Source organism: Salmo trutta, chromosome 4 (assembly GCF_901001165.1).
Source record: "Salmo trutta chromosome 4, fSalTru1.1, whole genome shotgun sequence".
NCBI lineage: Eukaryota > Metazoa > Chordata > Actinopteri > Salmoniformes > Salmonidae > Salmo > Salmo trutta.
Genome location: NC_042960.1, coordinates 51,344,089 through 51,357,681, shown reverse-complemented (window position 1 = coordinate 51,357,681; position 13,593 = coordinate 51,344,089). Strand labels below are relative to the sequence as shown.

Genomic DNA, 13,593 nt, shown 5'->3' with positions numbered 1-13,593 from the left:
TTGTAAATGACTATTGTAGCTGGAAACAGAAGATTTTTTATGGAATATCTACATAGGCGTACAGAGGCCCATTATCAGCAACCATCACTCCTGTATTCCAATGGGATGTGGTGTTAGCTAATCCAAGTTAATCATTTTAAAAAGGCTAATTGATCATTAGAAAACCCTTTTGCAATTATTTTAGCACAACTGAAAACTGTTTTTCTGATTAAAGAAGCAATAAAACTGGCCTTCTTTAGACTAGTTGAGTATCTGAAGCGTCAGCATTTGTGGGTTCGATTACAGGCTCAAAATGACAGGAAACAAATAACTTTCTTCTGAAACTTGTCAGTCTATTCTTGTTTTGAGAAATGAAAGCTATTCCATGCGAGAAATTGCCAAGAAACTGAAGATCTCGTACAACACTGTGTACTACTCCCTTCACAGAACAGCGCAAACTGGCTCTAACCAGAAAAGAAAAGAAGAGTGGGAGGCCCTGGTGCACAACTGAGCAAGAGTGTCACGATTGTCGTAATGACTGGACCAAGGCGCAGCGTACGTAGCGTTCCACATCTTTATTATAAAGTGAAACTTCAGCAAATACAAAACAATAAACGAACAAACGAAACGTGACGTTCTGGAGTGCTCACAGGCAACTACACAAAAACAAAACAAGATCCCACAAAACACAGTGGAGAAATGGCTGCCTAAATATGATCCCCAATCAGAGACAACGATAAACAGCTGCCTATGATTGGGAACCATACCAGGCCAACATAGAAATAGAACAACCTAGATTACCCACCCTAGTTACACCCCAACCTAACCAACATAGAGAATAAAAGGCTCTCTATGGTCAGGGTGTGACAAAGAGGACAAGTACATTAGAGTGTCTAGTTTGAGAAACAGACGCCTCACAAGTCCTCAAATGGCAGCTTCATTAAATAGTACCCGCAAAACACCAGTCTCAACATCAACAGTGAAGAGACGACTCCGGAATGCGGAGTCGCTGTATTTGAAGTTATTTTAAAATGGAAAAAAAAAAGAAGCTTTTCTTTCAAAAACAAGGACATTTCTAAGTGATGCCAAACTTTTGAACGGTAGTGTGTGTATTGGGTAAGTGCACAATCAGTTGGGCTTTTTTGGGTTTGGGCTCAATAAATGATGTTAATGTAGGGCTCATAAAATGTATTTAATATATGGCTCATCAGGCTCAGGTAGCATCAGGTTTGAATGTTCATGCTGAACAAACCTCTAATCAAAGACATCCAGACATATTTAAATGCTTTATTATGCTTTTGAATAACACTTCCGGTTTTGGCGTAAAATACCATGTACCCGGGAGAAAAGTAATGTATTCTCAGGATGGAAAATCTGTAAAATACTGGGAAAATATTCAACCCTTGGGTTCCCAAGTGGCGCAGCGGGCTGTATCACAACCGGCCATGATCGGGAATCCTATAGGGCGGCGCACAATTGGCCCAGCGTCGTCCGGGTTAGGGGAGGGTTTGGCCGGGCTAGGCCGTCATTGTAAAATAAGAATTTGTTCTTAACTGACTAGCCTAGTTAAATAAAATGTTAAATAAAAAAAAAATACATATATATATATATATAAAAAAAAATGTCATTAAAACCACTTCAGCCTACTCTGATGTTTTTATCCTGCACTGTATCCAATGATTTATGAAAACTTTCTTGATAGGTTGATTTCCTCATTGTGGTTTTACAGATGTGTTTAATACATTTTATGTACATACTTTATTCGAATATTTATGAAATGCACATTGCTATATTTGGTAACACATTTTTATTTGTCCTTGACTCCAACTGCATTCAATGCCCTGAACGGATGTGGGTGGAGCAATGTCCACATAAGGATGCAAATTACAAACACTGCCAAAAGCAGTGACTGAAACGTAAGGCTTAATAAAGAACAGTGATACTAGCAAAGCAGTGTGCAGTTTTCTATTTTCTTTTATGTAAGCTTACCTTAGAATGACACATAATTCACAGAGAGTTATATAAATAGCACTTCCGGTTCGAACGGGAATATAGGGAAGCCTGGTAATTTCTTGCACTTTAGAAAATAATAACGTGGAAAGGTTGCAGAAACCAGGTGTGGAAAACTCTTAGAGACTTACCCAGAAAGACTCTGTAATTTGTAGAAGCCAAAGGTGCTTCTACAAAGTATTAACTCAGGGGTGTAAATCATTATGTAAAATAGTTATTTAGACAATTACATTTTTAAAAAATTGTAACATTTTGTAAAAACATGTTATCATTATGGGGTATTGTATATAGATGGGTGAGAAAAAAATATATTTAATCCATTTTGAATTCAGGTTGTAACACAACATAATGTGGAATAAGGGGTATGAATACTCTCTGAAGGCACTTTGAACGTTACTGGAAAATTTAGAAGTTTACCAGCAAACTACCAGAATTTTGTATCTTTTAAGGATTTTATGTAATCTATCATAAGATATCTAGTGGCCCTTTTGGGTACTTCAGATTATCACAGGTGTCTGTAATTATCTCTGGCCCTCTGTGTGGCCTTATCACATGTAAAATATATGAAATAATTACGTAAGATGATTTAAAAATAAAAAATGTAATGACAACGCTTTAAAACATTATCCTAAATACAAACCATCAACTTAGGGAATACCATTGTTTTTTTTACTTTTATTTTACAATGTCAATATGTATTCGTTGTCAATGTTTTGGTGTCAAACTAGTGGCGGTTATGAAAAAAGTCAGTCGTTGGAAGAGTTGCATTATTTTCAATTAACTATGCCATTGTTGATTAGATTCTCTTGAACCATATGGCATATCTACTAGAAACTCATAGACACATTGATATCATAAATGTTTTAAAGTTATTTAAGTATAAATGACCAAAGTTACGATAGATTTCCATAGATTTTCTGTTAACCTTTTACTGCAGTGGGCTAAATCAAGGTCACACACAGTGTTTCTTGGTAGTCTTAAACAAATCTACTTTGAATCAAAAGTACACACTTCACACACACATGTATGGTCTTAAAAAAAGAAGGAACCTGTACCATGTCTACACAGAGCTGAAATGTATTACATTTTGATTTTGCATCCCGATATTACACTTTATATACATCACAGAAGACTGAAATAAACAAAACCATTTTGTATTTATAAGGGCTCCCCATTACACTCCCTGGGGTCCAAACACATTAAGGCACTTAGAAAAGATAAAAACAGTACATCATATATTATTCAATACAAAATACCACCATACAACGTTATTTCAATCTACATGTGTGTAAAGTGCTAGCGTTTGTGTGCGTATGCATGTGCCTGTACCTGTGTCTGTGTCTCTTCAGTCCCCGCTGTTCGACAAGGTGGATTTTTAGGAGTTTTTTTTCAATCTGATACTACTGCTTGCGTCAGTTACCTGATGTGCAATAGAGTTCCATGTAGTCAAAGCTCTATGTAATGCTGTGCACCTCCCATAGTCTGTTCTGGACTTGGGGATTGTGAAGAGACCTCTGGCAGCATGTCTTGTGAAGTATGTATGGGTGCATTCAATGTAAATTTTCCAGTGGCGATTTTTATGAATTGTTCAGCAGTAATGGCTTGGGGGTAGAAGCTGTTGAGGAGCCTTTTGGTCCTAGCCTTGGCAAGATATACTTGGATGTGTAGTGTAAGCATTTGTTGCAGGCATGTCATGCCTAAATTTGCTAATCTTGCCAATGCAAAAAATAATTAAAGTAGTTGGCAATATCAGTGGGTTTTGTGATGAGTCATCTGATTCAATGAACGATGGAGTGGAGTTTGCCTTTTTGGCCAAAATTTAACAAAAGCTTTTTACTATCATTCTATATATACTGCTCAAAAAAATTAAGTGAACACTTAAACAACACATCCTAGATCTGAATGAAATAAATAATCTTTCAAGTCAAAATGAGGCTCAGTAGTGTGTGTGGCCTCCACGTGCCTGTATGACCTCCCTACAACGCCTGGGCATGCTCCTGATGAGGTGGCGGATGGTCGCCTGAGGGATCTCCTCCCAGACCTGGACTAAATCATCCGCCAACTCCTGGACAGTCTGTGGTGCAACGTGGCGTTGGTGGATGGAGCGAGACATGATGTCCCAGATGTGCTCAATTGGATTCAGGTCTGGGGAACGGGCGGGCCAGTCCATAGCATCAATGCCTTCCTCTTGCAGGAACTGATGACACACTCCAGCCACATGAGGTCTAGCATTGTCTTAGATTAGGAGGAACCCAGGGCCAACCGCACCAGCATATGGTCTCACAAGGGGTCTGAGGATCTCATCTCGGTACCTAATGGCAGTCAGGCTACCTCTGGTGAGCACATGGAGGGCTGTGCGGTCCCCCAAAGAAATGCCACCCCACACCATGACTGACCCACCGCCAAACCGGTCATGCTGGAGGATGTTGCAGGCAGCAGAACGTTCTCCACGGCGTCTCCAGACTCTGTCACGTCTGTCACGTGCTCAGTGTGAACCTGCTTTCATCTGTGAAGAGCACAGGGCGCCAGTGGCGAATTTGCCAATCTTGGTGTTCTCTGGCAAATGCCAAACGTCCTGCACGGTGTTGGGCTGTAAGCACAACCCCCACCTGTGGACGTCGGGCCCTCATACCACCTTCATGGAATCTGTTTCTGACCGTTTGAGCAGACACATGCAGATTTGTGGCCTGCTGGAGGTCATTTTGCAGGGCTCTGGCAGTGCTTCTCCTGCTCCTCCTTGCACAAAGGCGGCGGTAGCAGTCCTGCTGCTGGGTTGTTGCCCTCCTACGGCCACCTCCACGTCTCCTGATGTACTGGCCTGTCTCCTGGTAGCGCCTCCATGCTCTGGACACTACGCTGACAGGCACAGCAAACCTTCTTGCCACAGCTCGCATTGATGTGCCATCCTGGATGAGCTGCACTACCTGAGCCACTTGTGTGGGTTGTAGACTCCGTCTCATGCTACCACTAGAGTGAAAGCACCGCCAGCATTCAAAAGTGACCAAAACATCAGCCAGGAAGCATAGGAACTGAGAAGTGGTCTGTGGTCCCCACCTGCAGAACCACTCCTTTATTGGGGGTGTCTTGCTAATTGCCTATATTTTCCACCTGTTGTCTATTCCATTTGCACAACAGCATGTGAAATTTATTGTCAATCAGTGTTGCTTCCTAAGTGGACAGTTTGATTTCACAGAAGTGTGATTGACTTGGAGTTACATTGTGTTGTTTAAGTGTTCCCTTTATTTTTTTGAGCAGTGTATAATTTCTCTTTGTTTCATAGTATAGTTTCTTCTTTTTATTCAGTTTAGTCATATGATTTCTCAATTTGCTGTACTTTTTTCAATCGACTTATTTCACATAGAAACACCGGATTTTCGGCAGGTTTATTGAAATAATGTTTCATAATTATGAAAATATTAATAACATTCCACCCATGAAGCCACTAGAGGGCGATTTGGTCATTTGACTGCAGGAAATGGTTTTACTTACCAGAATTACTGAAGATTCCAGTAACTTTGGTAAATTACCGGTATCTTTGCAACCCTAATTACACAAATATGATGGTGATGTAGAGGTTAATCCAGGCCCTGCAGTGCCTAGCTCCACTCCTATTCCCCAGGTGCTCTCATTTGTTGACTTCTGTAACCGTAATAGCCTTGGTTTCATGCATGTTAACATTAGAAGCCTCCTCCCTAAGTTTGTTTTATTCACTGCTTTAGCACACTCTGCCAACCCGGATGTCCTAGTCATGTCTGAATCCTGGCTTAGGAAGACCACCAAAAACCCTGAAATTTCCTTCCCTAACTAAAATATTTTCCGACAAGATAGAACTGCCAAAGGGGGCGAAGTTGCAATCTACTGCAGAGATAGCCTGCAGAGTTCTGTCTTTCTATCCAGGTCTGTACCCAAACAATTCGAGCTTCTACTTTTAAAAATCCACCTTTCCAGAAACAAGTTTCTCACCATTGCCGCTTGCTATAGACCACCCTCTGCCCTCAGCTGTGCCCTGGACACCATATGTGAATTGATTGCCCCCCATCTATCTTCAGAGCTCGTGCTGCTAGGTGACCTAAACTGGGACATGCTTAACACCCCAGCCATCCTACAATCTAAGTTTGATGCCCTCAATCTCACACAAATTATCAATGAACCTGCCAGGTACAACCCCAAATCCGTAAACACGGGCACCCACATAGATATCATCCTAACCAACTTGCCCTCCAAATACACCTCTGCTGTTTTCAACCAAGATCTCAGCGATCACTGCCTCATTGCCTGCATCCGTAATGGGTCTGCAGTCAAACGACCACCCCTCATCACAGTCAAACGCTCCCTAAAACACTTCAGCGAGCAGGTCGATTGGGTCTCCTGGAAGGATATTGACCTCATCCCATCAGTAGAGGATGCCTGGTTATTCTTTAAAAGTGCCTTCCTCATCATTTTAAATAAGCATGCCCCATTCAAAAAAAGTTGAACTAAGATCAGATATAGCCCTTGGTTCACTCCAGACCTGACTGCCCTTGACCAGCAAAAAAACATCCTGTGGCGTACTGCATTAGCATCGAATAGCCCCCGTGATATGCAACTTTTCAGGGAAATTAGGAACCAATATACACAGGCAGTTAGTAAAGCTAAGGCTAGCTTTTTCAAACAGAAATGTGCATCCTGTAGCACAAACTCAAAAAAGTTCTGGGACACTGTAAAGTCCATGGAGAATAAGAGCACCTCCTCCCAGCTGCCCATTGCACTGAGGCTAGGAAACATTGTCACCACCGATAAATCCACTATAATTGAGAATTTCAATAAGCATTTTCCTACGGCTGGCCATTCTTTCCGCCTGGCTACCCCTAACCCGGTCAACTGCCCTGCACCCCCCACAGCAACTCGCCCAAGCCTCCCCATTTCTCCTTCTCCCAAATCCAGATAACTGATGTTCTGAAAGATCTGGAACCCTACAAATCAGCCGGGCTAGACAATCTGGACCCTCTCTTTCTAAAATTATCTGCCGTAATTGTTGCAACCCCTATTACAGCCTGTTCAACCTCTCTTTCTTATCGTCTGTGATTCCCAAAGATTGGAAAGCTGCCGCAATCGCCCCCCTCTTCAAAGGGGGAGACACTCTAGACCCAAACTGCTACAGACCTACATCTATCCTACCCTGCCTTTCTAAGGTCTTCGAAAGAGAAGTTAACAAACAAATTACCGACCATTTTGAATCCCACCGTACCTTCTCCGCTATGCAATCTGGTTTCAGAGCTGGTCATGGGTGCACCTCAGTCATGCTCAAGGTCCTAAACGATATCATAACCACCATCAATAAGAGACATTACTGTGCAGCCGTATTCTTCGACCTGGCCAAGGCTTTCGACTCTGTCAATCACCACGTTCTTATCGGCAGACTCTACAGCCTTGGTTTCTCAAATGACTGCCTCGCCTGGTTCACCAACTACTTCTCTGATAGTTCAGTGTGTCAAATCGGAGGGCCTGTTGTCCGAACCTCTGCCAGTCTCTATGGGGGTGCCACAGGGTTCAATTCTCGGGCCGACTCTCTTCTCTGTATACATCAATGATGTCGCTCTTGTTGCTGGTGATTCTCTGATCCACATCTACGCAGACGACACCATTCTGTATACTTCTGGCCCTTCTTTGGACACTGTGTTAACTAACATTCAGACGAGCTTCAATGCCATACAACTCTCCTTCCATGGCCTCCAACTGCTCTTAAATGCAAGTAAAACTAAATGCATGCTCTTCAACCGATCGCTGCCCGCACCTGCCCGACCGTCTAGCATCACTACTCTGGACGGTTCTGACTTAGAATATGTGGACAACTACAGCTCCCTTATCTTACCTCATTTGCACACACTGTATATATACTTTTTCTACTGTATTATTGCCTGTATGTTTGTTTATTCCATGTGTAACTTTGTGTTGATGTATGTGTCGAACTGCTTCGCTTTATCTTGGCCAGGTCTATTAGCTTTAATGGTTTTCTATTTAGAATCATTTTAAAGGCGCCTGGAACACGTTCCTTTGCCTTAAACGAAGAGCACCGCAGTACTTACATGGTTCCATTAGTGTAAACTGCATCTCCCCCCTCTCCTACATATTGAACCTGGGAGGGGTAAACATGCTGGACCTGCTGAACCTATGGAGAGAGAGAAACCCATGAATCAACCTTTGAGCACTATTATCAAGAGAGTATCCACCTCTAGGCTGTTTCTCATTCCTTGACATTAGATAGGATATCTATGCTTGTTATGAATCAATGTAACTCATGTCTTCCATAATCATATCTTAATGCAGTGCTGTCAGTAGGTGGCAGTGAGTCCAAAGTGGCAAACTGAGAAAAAATAAAATCCCTGCTGAGCAATTGAAGCACATAGAATTGCTGTTAGATCTCAATTATATCAGTTAGAAACCCATACCGTTCCAAAGCAAGAAAGCTTACAATACAGTGGAGAATGTAATCTGTATCTATATGTCTGATGCTACTGTGAATGGAGCCATGGTCTGTGCATATGGCTAAAGCTAGACTGACTGAGTGTCATGTGGGCTGGGGAGAAGGAATAAGGGGTGATGAGGAGACAGTGTGTACCTGCTGAGGGACCTGTTGCACCCGAGGGACTGACAGCTGCTGCACCTGCGCTCCCTTCTGGGCTGAACCTGTGGCCTGAACCAGCACCCTCTGGAGGGAGAGAAAACACACAATTATTGGTAAGCACATAAAATGCCCATACGCAGGCACACACTATATCTACTTACACACAAAAAATAAAACTACAATCCCTAAGCCCTTAAAGAACACCAGAGAATCACAGAACAGGGGATTTGACTGGATTTTCTACATTACTTTTGGTATAATATCCTTCCTTATGTGCATTGTGGCTTGTGCTTTTCTTCTGTCAACTTCAACACAAATATGAAGTGATTGCTGGTGAGAAAGACGATGCTATTCAGCAGCAGTGCAGCTTACCAGCCAACACATTTTTGTGTTGGTCCATTCTAGGCTTTTAGTAATTACAGGCAACCTACAATGTAGGTTTATTTGGGCCAGCGTTTTTCTTTGGCGGTCGCAGATGACTACTCCTGGTTTCCCTCTTTAGGGGAGTGTTAAGGGAGATGTGTTCATGACAACAAAAATAAATTTCATTTGTTTTCTCTAAAAGCCTGAGATGTGTCAGAGGTGGTGTAGTACAGGCCTTAAATTCAGAACTGTCTTTTCTCAAGCATAGCCAGCTGTCAAGGCAAATATGATGCCCTATCCAAAAATATTAACATAAGGATATTTAACTGCTTGGTTTCTATGGATTCTCTCGTCAACCAATGTCCTTTTCCCAGAATTTTGAACAGCTGTGGCAATACAAGGTTATAGGTCCTACTTGCACTAATCAGAAACTCCTGCCTGATCACACACAACAACATGATATCAAATGATTTATGATTCCTTTATCCACATGTAGGCTAATGCTTGTTGATACATTTACAGTGCCTTCAGAAAGTATTCACACCTCTTGACTTTTTCCACATTTTGTTGTGTTACAAAGAAGTGGGATTAAAATGTATTTAATTGTCATTTTTGGTCAATGACCTACACAAAATACTCTGTCAAAGTAGAAGAAAAATTATAATATTAACTCAAATGAATGAAAAATAAAACACTAATATATCTTGATTAGATAAGTATTCATACCCCTGAGCCAATACATGTTAGAAACACTTTTGGCAACGATTACAGCTGTGGGTCTTATTGGGTAAGTCTCTAAAAGCTTTGCACACCTGGATTGTACAATATTTGCATACACCTAATATGTTCCCCCTGTTGATGATGTTCATTATATATTAATAAGGTTGAACCAAAAGATTACATGTAACAAAAATGAAATACAAAATTATTATGTGAAATTGAATGATACAATAATGTATGTTGATGCTAATATGATGTACTATGTTCTATTATGTTTCTATACGATAACAACAGCATAATGTTTAATATGCTATATAATATTTTTAACAGTTTCACAAATTCATTTGAATTAACTTAATCATTATGACACACCCCTCACTACTGTCATTGGTTACACTAATTGCACTGTGTGTCTACATAACCTGGTTCAAGTATTCATGACATCACCCTGAAGAAAGCAGTGATGCCAAAACGTTGGTAAATACCCATTAAATTGCTGGGAGATTACACATGGAGTGTGCGACTTCCTTTATTTTGATAGTTTATGGTTTATTCGCCATTAGTCAGCACCTCCACACACACTATTATTCTGGGTGTGTGCCTGCTCATGTTTTTTTTATCTACTATCATCTCTCACTGACAGCACCCTAATCAATCAACTCCCTAGCCAACATGGGAACTGAACCTAATTCAAACGATACCCAACAGAGCCTTTTTGAATACAGCCAACAACAACGAGTCAACATTTTAGTAACAGAGTCTCTATTTGACCGGCCAGAAGGCACCTGGGAAAATCTTTGTAAAGAATTCCAAGACTGTTCATTCAAGAAAACTAGAACACCTGCACATCGTAACTTTAAGTGAGTATGTTGGAAATGGAGTTATCCCACGCGGACTACGTTGGCAAAAAGAGCCTTCACTTGGCCAACGCACTGAAGAGTTTTGTGAACGATGGTGTGCTATACTAAATAAATGTTCATTGGACCTGATGACTCTGATCATTGAACAACTTAAAAAGGATATTATCGAGATCTCAACCTCAGTTGAAAATTCACAGCAAGCTCTACGAGACGAGCTTAATGACCCTATTAAACTGGATGATCTCATTAAGAGTAACGCTGACCTTCAGACTAAGATTACGACCGAACTGAAGGAGAGGAAAATTAAGAAGTATAAACGCGATTTGGAAGATAAGAACATCTGACTAATATATCTCTGGCGAGACTCTAAGCCCAAGAAACCAAAAAAACGGAAGAGACAAGCCGATGACTGACGCCGAGTGCCTCTGTCAGACCGACTATCCAAAGAACAGACTAACTCTGGCTCCTCTACCAACGTTGAGCGTTTTATCTACAACAGAGGGCGGGGACACCGTCGAGGCCAACACCCCCAGCACGTAAGAGGGTTCGACGCATATGTCGGGGGAAGAAGAAATCCACTACCACCCCGCAACACCTATCAATTGAGACCCAGGACGGGCCCCCAGTCCAACAGGCACTAAATGTCTTCAGCTAATCAAGTAAGACGCTGACATCTGCTTACCTCAGTGTTTTCAGTAAGGGGTTAACATTTGTACCCACTGCATACATTAATGACTTTGATGTCCAGATAGATCTATTCAAGTTTTTCCGTAATATGAGATTGAGTGAGTTCTTTGATAAGAGTGAAACTTACATGACTCCCCTTGAAATGTCATCCTCAGTGAGATGTATACATAGGTCTACCACGCTAATGAATAGACTTACCTGTCCTACTGTGAGTCAAGGAGGAGATGGAGCTATTAACCCAGCTGAGGTACCTGAGAACTCTGAGAGAACTACATTTGGAACAAAAAGTAAATTTATACCTCCCCCCAGACGCAATGCCTCCATAAAAACCTTCTGTTGGATTGTTGAAAATTATGTAGGTGACTTACTGAAAGACAAACAGAAACACAAATCCTATGATAACCTAAGTAGAGACGAGAGAATGGCTCTTAAGGACTTAAAGTCAGATCCTTCGATTATTATAAACAAATGTGAAAGGAGGAGGAATTTGTATACAAAACAAATGTGACTATGTGAATGAATGTCGCCGACAACTATTTAAAGGTGACTTCTATCGCAAACTGAATTGTGACCCTACCCTGGAATTCCAGCATAAGATCTCATCCACAGTGGAAAGCTGTTTGGAATCAGGACAAATCACTAAAAAAGCAGTTGAATTTATATGTGTGAAATTTCCCAAGATACCAACTTTCTACACAGTCGCTAAATTACACAAACAAGTGTCTCCTCCACCAGGTAGACCCATTGTAGCAGCAATCGACTCTAACATCCAACATTTCTACATTTGTGGATTACCACATTAAACCGATAGTTGAGAATCTCCCATTTTATGTCAAAGATACTAGTCACATGATCTCATTGAGAGGGCTTAGGAAGGATACCAGAGGGCACCCTGCTGACCACTTTTGATGTGGAGAGCTTGTACACTAACATCCCACACACTGGAGGTTTGCAGGCGCTACAACACTTCCTTCAGCAGAGAGACTACCCTTGCTCCATCCAATGATTCCATCTTACAACTTACTGAACTGGCATTATCCCATAACTACTTTGTCTTTGAGTCAGACTTTTTCCTTCAAATTCGGGATGTAGCCATGGGCTCCCCTTTTCCCCCCCAACTATGCAAACCTGTATTTGGGACAATTTGAAGAAGCATTCCTTTTTAAAAACAGAGACACACACCCTACTGTCTAAAATTATTCTAAAGAAAAGACACCTCTTGACTTTTTCCACATTTTGTTGTGTTACAAAGAAGTGGGATTAAAATTGATTTAATTGTCATTTTTGGTCAATGACCTACACAAAATACTCTGTCAAAGTGGGAAAAAAATTATAATATTTACTCAAATTAATGAAAAATAAAACACTAATATATCCTGATTAGATAAGTATTCATACCCCTGAGCCAATACATGTTAGAAACACTTTTGGCAACGATTACAGCTGTGAGACTTATTGGGTAAGTCTCTAAAAGCTTTGCATACCTGGATTGTACAATATTTACCCATTAGTCTTAAAACAATTATTCAACTCCAGTGTAGATTTGGCCTTGTGTTTTAGGTTATTGTCCTGCTGAAAGTTGAATTCGTCTCCCAGTGTCTGTTGGAAAGATGACTGAACCCGGTTTTCCTCTAGGATTTTGCCTGTGCTTAGCTGTATTCTGTTTTTTTTTATCAACAACAAAAAACTCCCTAGTCCTTGCCAATGACAAGCATACCCATAACATGATGCAGCCACCACCATGCTTTAAAATTTGCCCCAAACATAACGCTTTGTATTCAGGACAAAAAGCTAATTTCTTTGCCACATTTTTTGCAGTATTAAGTGCCTTGAAGCAAACCGGATGCATGTTTTGGAATATTTTTTATTCTGTACAGGCTTCCTTCTTTTCACTCTGTCATTTAGGTTAGTATTGTGGAGTAACTACAATGTTGTTGACCAATCCTCAGTTCACATATCACATCCGTTAAACTCTGCAACTGTTTTAACATCACCATTGGCCTCCTGGTAAAAATCCCTGAGCAGTTTCCTTCCTCTCCAGCAACTGAGTTAGGAAGGACGCTTGTATCTTTGTGGTGACTGGGTGTATTGATACACCATCCAAAGCCTACTTACCATACTCAAAGGGATATTCAGCGTCTGCTTTTTTTTCTCCTTATTAAATCGCTGGGTGCCCTCCTTTGCAAGGCATTGAAAAACCTCCCTGGTCTTTGTGGTTGAATCTGTGCTTGAAATTCACTACTCTACATGATTAAAAAACAATGTTAACCACTATTATTGAACACAGAACAAGGCAATGCAACTTAGTATGCGATTTGTTAAACACATTTTTACTTCTGAACTTATTTAGGCATGCCATAACAAAGGAGT

General features: G+C 41.0%; 1 protein-coding gene across 7 annotated transcripts in view; it reads right to left on the bottom strand.

Moving 5' to 3' along the window:
- LOC115192557 (DNA-binding protein RFX2) overlaps positions 1-13,593 on the bottom strand; it is a 66,785-nt gene that overhangs the window by 29,364 nt on the left and 23,828 nt on the right. For all 7 annotated transcript variants that reach the window (XM_029751194.1, XM_029751196.1, XM_029751195.1 and 4 more), the window contains exons 3-4: positions 8,588-8,677; positions 8,055-8,137 (exon numbers count right to left, since the gene is read on the bottom strand). In XM_029751194.1, the coding sequence (XP_029607054.1) occupies positions 8,055-8,137; positions 8,588-8,677 (173 nt within the window). The remainder of the gene's footprint in view (positions 1-8,054; positions 8,138-8,587; positions 8,678-13,593) is intronic.